This window comes from Equus quagga, chromosome 1, assembly GCF_021613505.1.
Source record: "Equus quagga isolate Etosha38 chromosome 1, UCLA_HA_Equagga_1.0, whole genome shotgun sequence".
NCBI lineage: Eukaryota > Metazoa > Chordata > Mammalia > Perissodactyla > Equidae > Equus > Equus quagga.
This window is the reverse complement of record NC_060267.1, coordinates 155,205,164-155,220,811: the sequence shown is the minus strand read 5'-3', so window position 1 is coordinate 155,220,811 and position 15,648 is coordinate 155,205,164. Positions and strand designations below refer to the sequence as shown.

The 15,648-nt window shown below is 39.7% G+C and overlaps 1 protein-coding gene and 1 non-coding gene across 10 annotated transcripts in view; one reads left to right on the top strand and one right to left on the bottom strand.

Moving 5' to 3' along the window:
* NEK10 (NIMA related kinase 10) overlaps nucleotides 1–15,648 on the bottom strand; it is a 216,797-nt gene that overhangs the window by 74,413 nt on the left and 126,736 nt on the right. For all 9 annotated transcript variants that reach the window (XM_046644179.1, XM_046644190.1, XM_046644185.1 and 6 more), the window contains 2 exons: nucleotides 7,560–7,689; nucleotides 6,944–7,014 (listed from right to left, as the gene is read on the bottom strand). In XM_046644179.1, the coding sequence (XP_046500135.1) occupies nucleotides 6,944–7,014; nucleotides 7,560–7,689 (201 nt within the window). The remainder of the gene's footprint in view (nucleotides 1–6,943; nucleotides 7,015–7,559; nucleotides 7,690–15,648) is intronic.
* LOC124231555 (U6 spliceosomal RNA) lies at nucleotides 11,517–11,622 on the top strand. The gene has a single exon (XR_006886591.1). It is a non-coding gene; the product is annotated as a U6 spliceosomal RNA (small nuclear RNA).

Sequence of the window (15,648 nt, the reverse complement as noted above, 5' to 3'; positions counted from 1 at the left end):
ATCAGACTTTACTTCCAAACTCAAATTCAAAGATAAAATTAATAAGCATTTCATGACCTTGACTGCAGAGCCTTAAACCCCAAGCACAGGACCATTTTGAGCACAAGGCCCTGTGCATTGGTTGTAGGCACGTGAAGCTGACCTTGTGCGGCAATGACATATTTGTAGTCAAGTTTCTAATTTTTGCTCATAATCGCAAAAGAAGCTAAGTTGTTAAGGATCACTTTCTAATTAAATCCACTTTTTCATCTACCCTCACTTAATTAGCAAAAGGGATTAAAGCTAATAAAAATGCTGGGTTGACCTAGTGTTGGTTAAGACTGTCATGTGAGAAAGAAAAACCCCAGCATCTAAGCCTTTCATTAGTGCATTAGACTAAGTTCCTTGTCTTCAGATATTTAAACTGATTCAAAGTAATATTAGCAGTTGAATTATCAGCTGAGCTTTGTTTTTTAGTCAAAAGTCAGCATAAGCCAGTTTTACAAATTATATAGTTATATATTACGGTAAGCGGGAGTCAGAATGGCCACTGTTCTAGCACTAGTCATCTCCTTCTGTCCCAAAGTCACTCCTCATCCTGTATTTGCCATCACTGAAAAAGAAACCACAGGGAGAGGCAGTTTCGCATCATTATTAGGCATGCAGGCTCTGGGTCAGATTGGCAGGGTTATACCCTGGCTCACCCTTTATTAACACTGATCTTGGGCAAGATTTAGCTTCTAAGTCTCAGATAGCCTATCTATAAAATGGGATAATCGCAGTACATACCTCATCAAATTGTTATAGTGATTAAATGAAGTCATCTCGGTGAAGCACTGGCACATTCTAAAACCTCAATAAATTGAAAAGAAAATCCACACTTCTATTTCTCCTCTATCACCTCCCAGATTTAACCAACACCAAGTTCTGTGGCTTCCACCTCCTAAACATTTCTCAAATCCATGTCCTTCCTCTCTAATCCCATGGCTATTGGCCTATTTCATCATCACTTGCTTGGACTACTGAAATAGTCTCCTAAACGACACGCTCATCTCTTGTTCACCTCTGATGCATATTGCAAACTGCCACCAGAATAATCCAAAACTGACTATATCACTCTTCTGTTCAGGATTCTTCAATAGCCCCTCATGGCCCAATAGGACAAAATTAACATTCCCAGCATGCCATATAAGCCCCTTCTTGAACTGGCCCTTACTTCCCTCCACAGCCTCACCCCCTCTTTCCCACCCTCCCCAGAAACATACCAGATGCTCCTACCTGTACTTTCCCACCCAGTCCACGGCTCTCTAATGCCCCATTTCTTTATTCATCTTATTTCCTCTGCTTGGATTTGCTTTTTGCTGATGGTATCTGCCCTTTGCCAAACTACATCCTTTATCTGCTTGCCAAAATCCCACTCTTTTCCAAGTCTCCATTAGGAAGGCTTCTTGGCCATCTTATGATAGACTTATCATCTCCCTTTTATAAATTCTCATTGCACTTGTCTATATTTAAAGTACTTAAAACTACTATAATTACTGTATTGCAATCATCTGTTTCACCACTAGAAAATGGAAACTTCTTGAGAGGAGGGACATGCGTCCACGTCACCATGTCTCCCCAGCATGTAAAATGGAATCCGGGTCCTGCTAGGTATTCAGCAAAGAATGAGTGAATGAACTTAGACTGAATTAACATCTAAGATTTTACCAATTTACCTGTCTATAGCCCAAAATATTTTGGCCACAGAATTCTGAACTTCCAGGAACTTCTATCAGAAATTCTAATTTAGCCTCATTGTTTTGAAATGCTTCCCTGCTTCAACTGTTCAGAGAAATTCTTAAGAGCAACCAAATGCTTCAACGATTCTCTAATCAAATAAGCATGAAATCAGGTTCTAGAAAAAAATCTGGGATGTTCCACTCACCCCACCCACTTTGTCCCCACTCTGCTCTGAGAGACCAGATAGAAAGAATTAGAGGGATACAATATTTGATTGTATTCATTTCATGTTTAAGAAACAAAGAGTTGAAGGTAGGGTGAAAAATATAAAGATCCACTTGTTCTTAGAACTAACTGAAAACATTAACTTTGTTAGTCGTCATGCCTGCCTCTGAAACAAAGCACCAGACAGCTTATGCAACCAGCCACAAATAGAGAAAAATAAGGCAACTGGAATATTTTGTGCATAAAAGGAAATGTTCTTCCTTTTTAAAAAGTAAACAGACAATACTCTCTTAACAGTGTACTGGAAGGTAAAAATAGTAAGGCTGGTACTGGGCAGAGCAACAAAATGTATTTACTTTTTGCCCCAAACTCTTCAGGGTTGCTAAGTTATTCTCCCAAATTCAAAGCCTGTTAGGAAAGAAAAGTTCCAATGACAAATGTGCTTGTGAACCACAGGAACAAACAGGAAAAAGGAAAGATGCTGGACATCAGAAATACAAACTATGTGAGCTCTACCTGACAAGATGAAGAAGGTAAAAATTAGACGATAGCAAAGCAGAAGAAAGAAGACATATGTGACTGGAAACAACAACTGGTTTAAAATTAAGAACGACTCTAGTGAACTTTCCCATCAATGGTTGTCCTATATTTCAAAAACTCCATCACATTACTAGTAAATGGCTCTGAGGCTGATTTGCTGAGCCATGAATGATCATTAAGAACACTTTTGCCTTTATGTGTCCCTTGCATCAATTTCCTAAAGAAAATGGAAAACTAAGAAAGTAGAAAATCCAATTTGTTCCCTAATTCTTTTGAAATTTAAATTTTTTTTATTGAGGAAGATTAGCCCTGAGCTAATATCTGCTGCCAATCCTCCTCTTTTTGCTGAGGAAGATTGGCCCTGAGCTAACATCCGTGCCCATCTTACTCCACTTTATATGTGGGACACCTGCCACAGCATGGCTTGATAAGAGGTACACAGGAACATGCCCAGGATCCACCCCAGAAAACCCCGGGCCCCTGAAGCCGAGCGTGTGAACTCAACCACTATGCCACCGGGAAGGCCCCTGAAATAATTTTTAAAGACTAAAAATCCAAAGCAAATTAAATATGTAATTGCATACAGCTCACAACTGATTTTGGTTTTATGTCAAGTTTTCTAAAGACAAAACTTTATTTGTGATGTGAATCCAGACAATGAGTCCCGAATAACTTTAGATGAAACCAACATCTATTATAGAACACACACTGCAATCTTAATTTTTAGTCAGCTATAAAGTTAGACTGTCAGTTCTTACCTATTATGGCATTTTAGTCTTTTGAATTAAAAGTGTCCTCAAAAACATTTAATCTGGAGTCCCCTAATAGTGATCATTCATCCTTTTAAACAGTCTGGTAACAGGAACTCACTATGCATCCAGCAGCCTGCTCCGCTGTGGCTAGCTCTCTTTCTGACACACACTTCCTAATGGTGTGCTGACCTTGGCCTTCTCGAAACTTCCACTCCATGGTCTTGGCTCCATTTTCTGAAGTTCCACAGAATGAATCCAATTGTTTTCATATTTTCGATGTCATTCCATTTTCTAAATGGAATAACTGAAGTGTTGTTTAATCCTTTTACGATTACATCCCAAAACCTGTTGACTCAACTTCTAACCCTCAGTGGAAACAACCCCACTTCTCTCCGTCAACACCACCACTGCTGCAGTCAAAGCTGCCATCATCTCTCAGTGGACAGCTGGACCTGCTTGTCCCTCCCACTCTCATTCCTCTCCAGTCTATTTCCCATAGAGCAGCCAGCATGACCTTTGCTAAAGGAGAAATTTTCACTATGTCCCAGCCCGTTAATAACACTTCAGTCCTCTCCTCAGCACTCTAAATAAAAATTCAAAACCCTCTTCGAATTAGTGTTTTGGTTTTCTTCGGATAAATACCCAGAAGTGGAATTACTGGGTCATATGGCAGTTTTTAATGTTTTGAGGAACTTCCATACTGTTTTCCATTGTGGTTGCACCAATTTACATTCCCACCAAGAGTGCACGAGGATTCCTTTTCTCCACATCCTCACCAACACTTGTTATTTCTTGTCTTTTTGATAGTAGCCATTCTAACAAGTGTGAGGTGATATCTTATTATGGTTTTGATTTGCATTTCACTGATGATTAGTGATGTTGACCATCTTCTCATGTACCCATCGGCCATTTGTATGCCTTCTTTGGAAAAATGTCTATTCAGGCCCTCTGCACATTTTTTAATCAGATTGTTTGGTTTTTTGATATTGAGTTGTATGAGTTCTGTATTATTTTGGATATCAACTCCTTGTTGAATATGTCATGTATCAATTATACTTCAATAAAATACATATATTTTATATATAAAATATGGGCAATCAGAAAAAAAAATTTCAAAACCCTCAGTGTGGCTTATAGGACCTATTTGATCTGGCCCCTGTCAGCCTCCCCAGGCCCTAATCATTCACTGGCTATTTGTTCCCTTCCTTAACATGCTACGTCTCCAATTTCTTCCAGTTCCTCAAACTAACAAGCTCTTTCTCTCAGGAAAGCCTTCACAGATGCTGGTCTATGAAATGTTTCCTCCGCTCTGTCTACCATTTGAGAATTAGTGACTGTTAAGATCTCAGATCACATGTCTTTTCTGCATAGAAACTTTTCCCAAATCCCCAGACTAGGCCAAGTCCTTCTGTAATCTCTCATTGCCCCTTCTACCAGCCTTCATCAAATTTATCATAATTTGTTTTATATACTTAATTCCATAAATAATAATATTAATAAAAATACCTAAGTTTATTGAAGGCTCACTACGTGCTAGGTACTACTCTAAGAGCATCAGAAGCATTATCTTATTTAGGCTTCAAAACAAGCCCACAAGTAGTTACTATTGTTACCCACACACCACAGATGAGAGAAGTGGGGCTTGGGAAGGTTACAGTGAGTGGGAGACTAGGGATGAGAATCTAGCAGATTTCAGAATCTATTGATGATGTTCTACATGATAATGCTGCTATCTGGCTCCTCCTCCAGCCTCTTATCCCCAAGAAGCATGGCTACCAACAGCCAGGGAGCCTCTCAGAAGCAAATTACGGTCCTGTTTTCCCAGTGCCGCAAAATCAAAATAAGGACTCTGTGCTTTCTCTCTGCACTACTCCTCCCCTGTTCTTTGTGGCACTCAAATCCCTATGAAAAGGAAAAATGAAATGAGTAAATCTGACAGTTGTCTTGACATCTCTGGAGACTTCTTGAATTTTTAAGGCACTTTCCAAAAACAAATAGCAGAGAACAGGAACAAATTGCGGAGACGAACAGTTTAAAACATTTGTCTGCATTCATTAGCAACAGGGCATGATCCAGTACATTTGGAATTCAGATGATTTAGAAAGAGTTTTCAGCTCATTTCCCATAATTTGAACAATGATAATTGTCAACATTGCTCAAGTATTTACCATTTGCCAAGCTCTATGCTCAGTGCTTTGCATATATTACTTTGTGTAATGAGCACACCAGCCTGATGAGGTTGGTACCATTATGATCCCATTTTACTGGATGAGGAAATAGAGATGCAGAAAGAATGGTCAAATTGTTTGTTCAGAGTCCACAGTTATTAGACCTGAGGCTCTTGGTACTGTAGGGCAGCATTGTGCTGAACAAGAAAAGAGTCAAGATATAATCCTACGAGCACATGATGAGTAGCTATTAATGCAAAACAACAGGCTGAAGGGGAAACCAAAGGGAAAAGGGCACAGCCACAGTAATCCATCTATTCCATTCCATCAGAGATGGTGCTAAGTGCTGGGATAGATACTAAACCAAGTTCTTAGGGAACTGGGCAGGGGGATAGATAAAGATTGTATACAAGGTGACTCTAGGATTTCTAGAATAATAATGAGAATTTGACTCAGCTCAGTGGAGTAAAGAAGCAACCTTGAACCAACTTAAGCGGATAAGGTAGTCCAGAAATAAGGATCAACCAGATAAACGAGAGTCATTTATTCATACAAGTATTTGTTTAAAGTCTACTTCATACCAGGCATTGCTCTGGGCACTAAACAGCTATGAACGAAACTGAAAAATTCCTGTTCTTGTGCAGTTTTCATTCTGGTGGAGAAGAGACAGACAATAAAGCAACACTTCCGCACACACATGTCTAACACGTTGGGGGTGATGGGTGCTGTGAGATTTATAAAGCAGGCAAGGGGGTGAGGGTGTGGAGAGGCTGTGGGGGTATCAGGGTGGGCTTCCTGATAAGGAGGCATTTCCGCAGAGACCCAAGGGGAGTGAGAGCCCGTGCCATGCATGTATCAGAGAGAAGAGAGTTCCAGCAAAAGGGAAGAGCAAGGAATGGTCCAGAGAGAAGGTACATGCCATGACCAGCAGGAAGCTCCCATGGATGGAGCTGAGGGAGCAGAGGAAAAATGGGAGGGGATGGGATGAGAGGTCAGCTGGGACAAGCTCTGTGGGGTCAGAACTCTGCAGCTGCATCAGGATAATGACTCCCATTAAACTCCTACTATATTGGTAGCGGGAGCACTTCTTTTTGACTTTCTTTGAAAACTTATTATAAAACATAATCCTGGTGATTTAAAAATAGAAATGAAAAAATGCTTACAGTTTTATCATCTAACGGCCTTTTTCAGTTTCATATGTTCTTGCCCAACCTTTTTCCACATTCATGCATATTTTACGCTTTTCGTCATAAGCACCTTTACATGCTGTTTGTTGTACTTAGCCTCACATTGTACATGTTTTACAGGTTGATACAAAGCCTTCCAAATAATCATTCTCATGGGTGGTTGCACAATATTTTAAGCGAACGTACTACTTCCTCCTGGACACTTTGGTGGCTTCCAAATGGTCACAACTACTGATGATGCACAAACATTTTTCTAGGTTTGGATTATTCGGGAACGCTTCTTTTGTATGAATATTTACATAGTGTATTTATATAGCTACAAGGTATTTCTTGATAATCCTTGTAAGTTTGAAGTGGTGAGACTAATTACCTGCTGATAGTGTCTGTCACTTTCTCAGAGTAGATGCCTTCTGGCACTGGTTCATATACTGCCTCCACGATCTGCAAAATAAACAGACTAGAGTGATGGAAGTCAAGGGGCCATTGACAGCTTTGAGCAGTAATACTTGGCCACAACATAAGAGTTACTCAATAAGCATTATAACTTTGTGCACAAATTTTAATCAGAAACGAAAATATCCCAACAAACTAAAAATTAACATCAATTAAACAGTTCTTGAGCATGGAATTGTACTCTTCAAGCTGAGTTAAAGTTAACCTCAGATTCATAATAAATGATGTATAGGATAATATAATATGCTAAATTGTGGGTAATCCAAACTGCAATTAAAAATAAGAGACCAAAAGTAATTTGATAAATTTATTTTTATAATTTTCTATGATAAATGAAGACAATTACAGGGGAAAATATGCCATAGCGCATGCCATATATTTAGAAGAAAGGGGAAAAAATAAACTGGATTATGTTGTTAATAAAATAATGCCTGCTTTTAATTGACAGTTTTATAAAAATCAGAAAGGTTCTATTTAAGAAGGGCAATGGCTTTTTTAACAACACGACTCTGTTGTCTCCCAACGTTGCTTACTTTCGTAGCCAGCGAGAGCATGTTGGTGCTATAGAAGGGAGGATTCAGAGTCGCCATCTGATAAAGGAGGCAGCCTGCCGCCCAGACATCAGCCTTCTCCCCGTACGGCTCACTCTTCAGGACCTCAGGGCTGAATTAAAATAAGGACGTTAACAGACACCAAAAAAAGGAGAAGAAGCTGGCACAGAAAGAAGTCCAGTTTTCAAGCTATAGTTAGAAATACAAGAAAAAAAATTTGAAACTCTTTATCACTGTCTCAAGTAAACATATTAAAAAGTATCTTTAAATTCTCCCAGACTCAGGTGAATCAAGAAGCACAATCAATTAACTCCAATGTAAGCACTAAATCTCAATGAACCATATAAACATTGCCTATTAAGTATCCAAGGAAGTTTTCATTTCCAGAAACAACAACCCTTCCATGGTAGATGGAATTGTCAACCCCAGTTCTTCACTATTCTGGAGATTTTGTACATCCTACACTTGCCATGGCCTTTTGGGGGGCAGTGTTCATTACCTGCTCCTGCCTTTGGTCTTAATTGTGTTGTCTTGCTCTAGTCAATGGAGTGACAGGGCACCAGATCAAAGCTTTAGTCATAACAGGTATTGAGTGCTCTCATTTGTCTCTCTAGAAGCTTCTTTCCATTACCAAGAGAAGAACATATCCCAGTAGCTGCTATGGCACCAGCCTGGACCCAGCCTAAGACACATGGAGCAGATCTGCCCCAGACAACACATAAACAACTTGCAGCCTGAAGGAGAACCAGCCCAGAAGACCCAGAGACCTGTGAGTCTGACAATAAATGCTCACTGTTGAATGCCACTGAGATCCTTGTGGTGATTTGTTATGCAGCATTATTATGAGAAAAACTGACAGATACAGCCTCCTCCCTTTGCTATTCAACTCCAACTTATAAAGTAGGGGGGAGATCACAGTTAAATATGTTTCAGGAAATGACAGCATCCATTGTGTTCATCTCTTCTAAAATTCCATTTCTAATTTGGACAAAAATGCTATCAGTCTTTAAATGAAGTTAAGCTGTGAGGGTTTATAGGTTAGACATCTTTTTTTTAAATGTGGAGGGGAGCATGGTTCCTGTGGGTATTTTGGACTAATAGAAGTTTCCTCTATCACATTTGTAGAATGAAACTCAGCAAAGTGTTAAAAGCACTCAACGCCCAAACACTCCAAACAAAGTAGTTTGAGAATTTAGTTCTATGATATGTACTTAGGACTGAGCTCAGCCCTCTAAATTAAGGGAGTGGGGATTAATGGTTACCTTTGACAGTGAATTAAGGCATAAAGAAACTGATAAATTGGTATCAGAAGGATCAGAGTAGATACAAACCAGTACTGACTGGTGAGAATAACCAAGGAGTTGCTATTCTCGTGAGATTACAGAGAGTACCCAGTGTAAGAGTAATATTATGTACTTGCAGAGGAAGGTATGACTTCCAGGTTTCTCAGTTAAACATCTTCATATTTGATATTTTTGAGTTCAATAATATGGCAATGGGGAAATTTCCAGGGATTTGCTGGTTCTAAGTGCAGAAAAAGTGACCCGTATTGTTACCTGGTCAACAGTTCACATTAAAAAACGCCTTAACAAGAAATAATGTTGTCAACAGGAAAAATGTTCTTGGCTCCCCACAGACAAATTTCACATGTTTTAATCTACTGAGAACTCAGAAGATTTGTTTCCTATTTCCAGAAGCTCAGGAAGCAGATCCTCTGAGCGCTCCACCCATGTCCCCTCAGACCCCTTTGCCCCATCCTGTTCCGGTTGTGTTTTCACTCGCAACAGCCAGCATCTGTACTTCTTTGGAGGACGGCCTTCATTTTTTCTCAAAAGATAATTGCTCAACGTAAGGGAAAACAGTTGTAAGAATAGAGTTTACTCAGTTTATTTTTCTCATCATTACATCTCCGCCTTCTCACCAGAGATCACAAACTCTTCTCATTCCCACAGGCATGTCCCTTTGCACTGTGGCTTTGCAGCTCCGCCTATCAAGAGATGGAGTCTACTTCTCTACCCATTGAATCTGGGCTTGACCATATGACTTGCTTTGGCAGAGAAGACATCAGCACAAGTGATGCAAGGAGAGCCTTGAAAAGTACTTACTCTTTGGGGCTTACTCATTCTTTTGGCTCTTGAAAACCCTATGAACACAACCAGGTGATTAAGCCCAAGCTTGCCTGCTAGATGATGAGGAATACATGGCCCAGTTACCATAACCCCCAAAATTCATATGTTGAAGTCCCAATGCCAGTGCCTCAAAGTGTAACCATATTTAAAGACAAGGTCTGTAAGAGATGATTAAATTAAGATGATGCTGTTAGGGCAGGCCCTAACCCAGTGACTGGTACTCTTACAAGAAGAGGAAGAGACACCAAGAGTGTGTGCACACGGAAGAACCACCATGTGAAGAGGCAGCAAGACGGTAGAATCTTGGTGACTGCAACTCAAGGAGAGAGGCCTCAGAGGAAACCAAACCTGCCGACATTTTGATCTTGGACTTCCAGCCTTCAGAACTGTGAGAAAATAAATTTGTTTAAGCCACCCAGTCTGTGGCATTTTGTTATGGCAGCCTTAGCAAATTAATGCAGGCTCTTATGAGAAAACCTACTCACATGTTTTTCATCTTCAAAAAGAACCCAGCCTTTGGAAATATTGCTAAAGTCATTGATTCAATCACTACCTGCAAATGTTATAGGGTTTTTGGTAATTATTGTCTGAAAACCATTGTAAAATAATTCACTGTCTTATAATAATTTCCAGTGTCTCCACTCAAGGTGAGCACAACCACATTTAGAAAAATACAGAGTTACAGCTAGCAATGCTTCATTTAGGAGAAAGAAGTTAAATAGTACACATAAAACACACAATTCAAAATGGGTTTTCTTTTTCCCAAACAAAAAACTTATTCTGTATTAAAAAATGATCATTCCTTTGTGATTTGGGCATCTAAAATATTTTAATGATAAAACAGAATATGGCATATGTGATATATAACAAAAATAGGGGCTCTTCTGGCAAAGTTTAAAACATCTACAATTAAGTGTGTAAAGATTACAGCAATTTTAAGTTATATTTCAATAAAAAAATTTATTAATTTATCATTGCTGACATAATGTACAGCATGGTGACTATAGCTAATAATAATGTATTATATACTCGAAATTTGCTGAGAGAACAGATCGTAAGTATTCTCACTACACACACAAAAACCTAACCGTGAGGTGATGGATATGTTAATTAGCTTGATTGTGGTAATTATTTCTCAATGTATATGTACACTGAAACATCACATGTACACCTTACATATATAAAATTTTTAATTGTCAATAATACCTCAATAAAGCTGGAAAAAAGTTATAAGTGAAGCCAGGGGTTGTATGGAGTTAGGTAGATAGCAAGGACAATGTATATTTATTATAAATACTCTAATAAACAAGTAACGTAACTCAGAATCAGCAGCCTTTGAGAGGAGGAAGGACTCAAACTTACTTAAGTACTACTTCTGTTTTAAAAAGGCGTAGATTCACAAACTGATAGTGAAAACAAGGTAGAAGAAAGATGAAGAAGGAAGGATGCTTAATCTAATTTTAAAAAGACAAACTATTTAGATTTTTAATTTCTATTAGTTGTCCCTTAATGATAGATAAACAATTAAGTTACTAATTTCCAATTATTCTATTTACTCACTAAAAGAGGTAAACAAGCAAAATATTGTACCTAGATGTCTTTCAAAATATTTTAAATATGAACGTTTTGATAATTCCTAAATAATTCAATAATATGATGATCTATATAAGTGGGATGGGGGCTTCTTTCCTTTGAATGGAACAAAGTAAATGAAATGAGATGACATATGTTAAAAGCCTTTGCATGTAGATAAATATATTCTTCTTTCCTGCAGTTGCCATATTGCATATTTGTTAAAAGTCTGATTATTGTGCTCACTTTGTCGGCACATACACTAAAATTAGAACATACAGTGAAGATTAGCATGACCTCTGCACAAGGATGGTATGCAAATTCACAAAGCATTTCATATTTTGCAGGCAGTGAGATGACAGGCAAAAGGTACTACACATGAGGACTATACTCTAGTTAACAAAGTTGTTTCTCTTAGGTGTAAAGGCTAACAGTTCTGATACTGCTGTATGTGTTTACTGCAACTGAACAATTAAGTGAATGGACGGCAGGTGGCAAAAGCCAGGTTTCTAATTGTTGGAGTGCAAGGTTATAGATAAGCAAAGAAAGGAGTCAGACTACTATTCAATGGGGTAATGGATAAGAGTTGGAGACAACAGTATGAACTCATGTTTAGCTTAACATTCATACAGATGGTAACAATAGAAATATTTATAGATATGTGTATATACACAGGTTAGTACACACACATATATATATATCTCCTTCCTCTATCAGCTGAAAAGGTGTAGAAATGATGATACCCTAGCAACAATGAGTACACTTAGTAACAATGAGTACACTTAGCACCAAATCTTGGTTTTTAATAAAAAGAGTCAGGACTCCTTGGAGAAATGGCTGATTCTAAGACGCGAGCATCTCGAGTACCAGGAAATTAGAGTTCAAAACAAAACCAAACAAACTCACAACGATGGAAGGTATGTCAGAGGGATACAGAGGATAATGTAAAGAGTAACCAGTCGTCAAATGTGGAACGCAATTTGAGCAACAAAATAAAAAAAGTAGTGTATGAGTCAGTTTGGGCCGCCATAACAAAATACCACAGACTGGATGGCTTAAACAGGAATTTATTTCTCACAATACTGGAAGCTGGGCAGTCCAAGACCAACCAATCCTGTTCCCCAGTAAAGGTCTTCTTCCTTCCCTGCAGGTGGTCTCCTCTTGCTGTGTTCTCACATAGCAGGGAAAGCTCTCTGGTGTTTCTTCTTCTAAGGGCACTAATCCCATCATGAGGGCCCTACCTTTGTGACCTCATCTAAACTGACTACTTCTCAAAGACCTATCTTCAATACCATCACACTGGGGGTTAGGGTTTCAACATATGAACAAGGGGGAACACAATTCAGTTCATAGAAAGTATTATTAGATTATAACCCAGAGTATAAAATAAATATCCACGAGTTCATACTGATATAAATAAATGACTGAATAAATAAATGAGGGCAATAGAGAAATCTCTTATACAGAAGAATGTGAAATAATTTATGTGGATATTCCACCTTAAAGAGACAGAGCCTAACTCCCCACTCCTTAAGTCTGAGGTACACATAATGACATTATTCCAAAGAACATATTACAGAAAGGGAGAAAAAAAGGAGTAACTTTACAGCAGAGATGTCTGACAAACACTATCTCCAGCCAGGTGATCAAGATTAACATCAACAGTGTTAAAGTCATATTGATAGCATGTACCCTTGATAAGATGTAGTAAGAATGGCACTTTACATGTATGATTTTCCTCCTAAAAGCACATTATTCCCGTCTAATCATGAGAAAAATATAGGAGAAATCCCATTTGAAGAAATTCTACAAAATAACTGACCAATAATCTTCAAAACTGCCGAGGCCATTAAAACCAAAGACAGCCTGAGAAACTGTCACAACCAAGAGGAGCCTAAGGAGACATGGCTACTAAAAGTAATATGGTATCCTCAATGGGATTCCAGGACAGAAAAATGATATCTGGGGAAAACTGAGGAAATCAGAATGGAATATGTGCTTTAACTAATAAAAATGTATTAATATTGGTCCATTAATTGAGACAAATGTACCCTACTAAAATAGGATGTTACTAATAGGGAAAACCATGGTGGGGGGATATGGAGCTCTCTGTACCATCTTCACAACAATTAAGTAAATTTAAAACTGCTCTAACGTTAAAAGTTTAGTTTAAAAACTTTATCTTCTGTAGTGAACTATCAGAAGAGGCTTCTTCCTCCCTGTTTCCCTCCCTCCCCTCCTTTCTTCTACAGATACGTACCCAGCACCTGCTCTGTGCCAGGTGTGGGGCAGGTGCAGAATCCTTGCATTTGTGGGGCTGACAGTCCAAATGGACAAGACACAGTAAACAAAATAAAGCAAAAATGTGGTTGATGTCATGAAGAAAAGTACAGGGTTCTGGGAGGCAGCACAAGGCGGACTTTAGTCATGGGGCGTGCTGGTGTTGTTAGGGAAGACTTCCCTGAGGAGTAACATTTTAAGCTGAGATAAGAAGGAAGCACAGTCATCAGCTAGCAAGAGAGTTCTCCGGGCACGGGTACAGCGTGAGCTAAAGGGTAGATAGAAATGTCATTCATGGAAACGGAGATCAAAGATGAGGGAGATTTTGGTGAGGGAGCATCAAGTTGGCCTTTGGGTAGGTTGATTTTGAGCTTTCTCTATGGGGAGATGTCATGGCAGTAACTGAATGTCTAGACCTAGTGTTCACAAGAGATCTGAGCTCGACACAGCACATTAGGGAGTTGTCAGCATAGAGAGGCGTTTACAGTTATGAAGGTGACTGAGATAGCCTTGAGAGAAGGTAGAGAGAGCTGCAAGAGGAAGGCATAGGACTGATCCCTGAGGTTTTCTGATACTTTGGAGTCAGAGGGAAGAGAGAGGAATAGAGCCTGAAAAGGAAGGAACAGTCAAAGAAGCTGGAGGAAGAACCTTTTATGAACCAGGAGAAAGAAGCCTTTCCAAAAGAAGCCTGTGGTGGGCGACGGCTTCCAAGAAGTCAAACGTCTTTAGGATTGAGCACAGGATGCTCACCGGTGGTCTTGACAAGAATTGTTTCAGTGCAGTGGTGGGTTCTGGGAGGTGAAGAGGCTTCAGCTATGTGTGACAATACTGAATTTTACCTGAGCTCCATGGTCCTGGGAAAAATAGCCATGATTAAAGGAAACCCCTCACCCATTCACTCTTATGTGTTTCAGGAAATGGCTTACTACAAAGAAATATCCTTCTCCATATAACTTAGAGAAGATTCACCCATATTGGTTTTGTTCACCTGTGACAAGCCAGACACAGAACCCTTCAAATTCTCTTTCTTTGCCTCATAAATGATTGGCTGAACTGTTTTATCTCCACTGAGCAATGGGAATAAAATGCTTGTTAACTGAACTTTGGTTAACTTTTTCTCCTTCCCAAGGTTCCCCTAAACTTGGGCCCACCCAAAGCCTGAGTCAGTATACAACCCTCCCCTAACAACCCCTGCCGAGAACAGGCTGGCCTCAACATTCTCTAATCTGTCAGATCACAGCCACCTCCACCTCCACTCATTCATCTCCGTCATCCTACTTGCCCACACATTTCTTTCTAGACTTATTCACTTCTCCCTATAGAGGAAGAAAAGCCCTTTTCTGTCTGACCTTTGAGATGCTCGCAGATCTTAAAGTAGAGAAGGGGGAAGCAATCTATTGTAGTAGTCCTCTTCTTCTTGTAATAATCCTTTCTAAAAAAGTCTCTGCTTACCTACGTCTGGATTTGTTTTTTATGTGACAGTTTGGATAACTCATTTGAGAACCCTGGCTATAAAGAAGTGTAGATATAGGGAAGTAGCTGGAGAGGGGCAAAATGGGGACTTGGGTTTGCTTTCCAGACAATAATTCTACAAGATATTTGAGGGTCTATGCAAAGAATCCAGCAGAGAAAGAGAGGTTGAAGATGTGGGAGAAAGGAAGAAAATGAAACCCCTCCAGGCCCTGGGGTGAGTCGGGCAGAGAGGAATACACAGCCTCAGCTTGAGAGGGCAGTGGAAGAGAGAGTAGCTTCAGGGGACACCCAGGTTTCACCTAAAGCCAGGAGGGGAAGTTTCAGGGAAGAGATTAAAAGGAGATTGCTGATCTTAGAGAGAATGCCAGAGGTAGAAGTGCAAGAGCTGGGCAGAAGGAAAGGAGAAGAGATCCAGGGCAGTGTCAGGGCTCCCAGTGCTCCCATTCTCTCTGAAAGCAGTGGCCCAGCTGCATCCTTGGCCCCAGTCTCTCCTGCTCTAGGCCACACTCTCCACGGCCACTAAAGTGACCCTCCCACAATGCAAAGGTGATTCCTCACCACTTCTGGGGACCAGATTGCATTCTGTCACTGCCCTGTGAGGCTCAACCATTAACAGC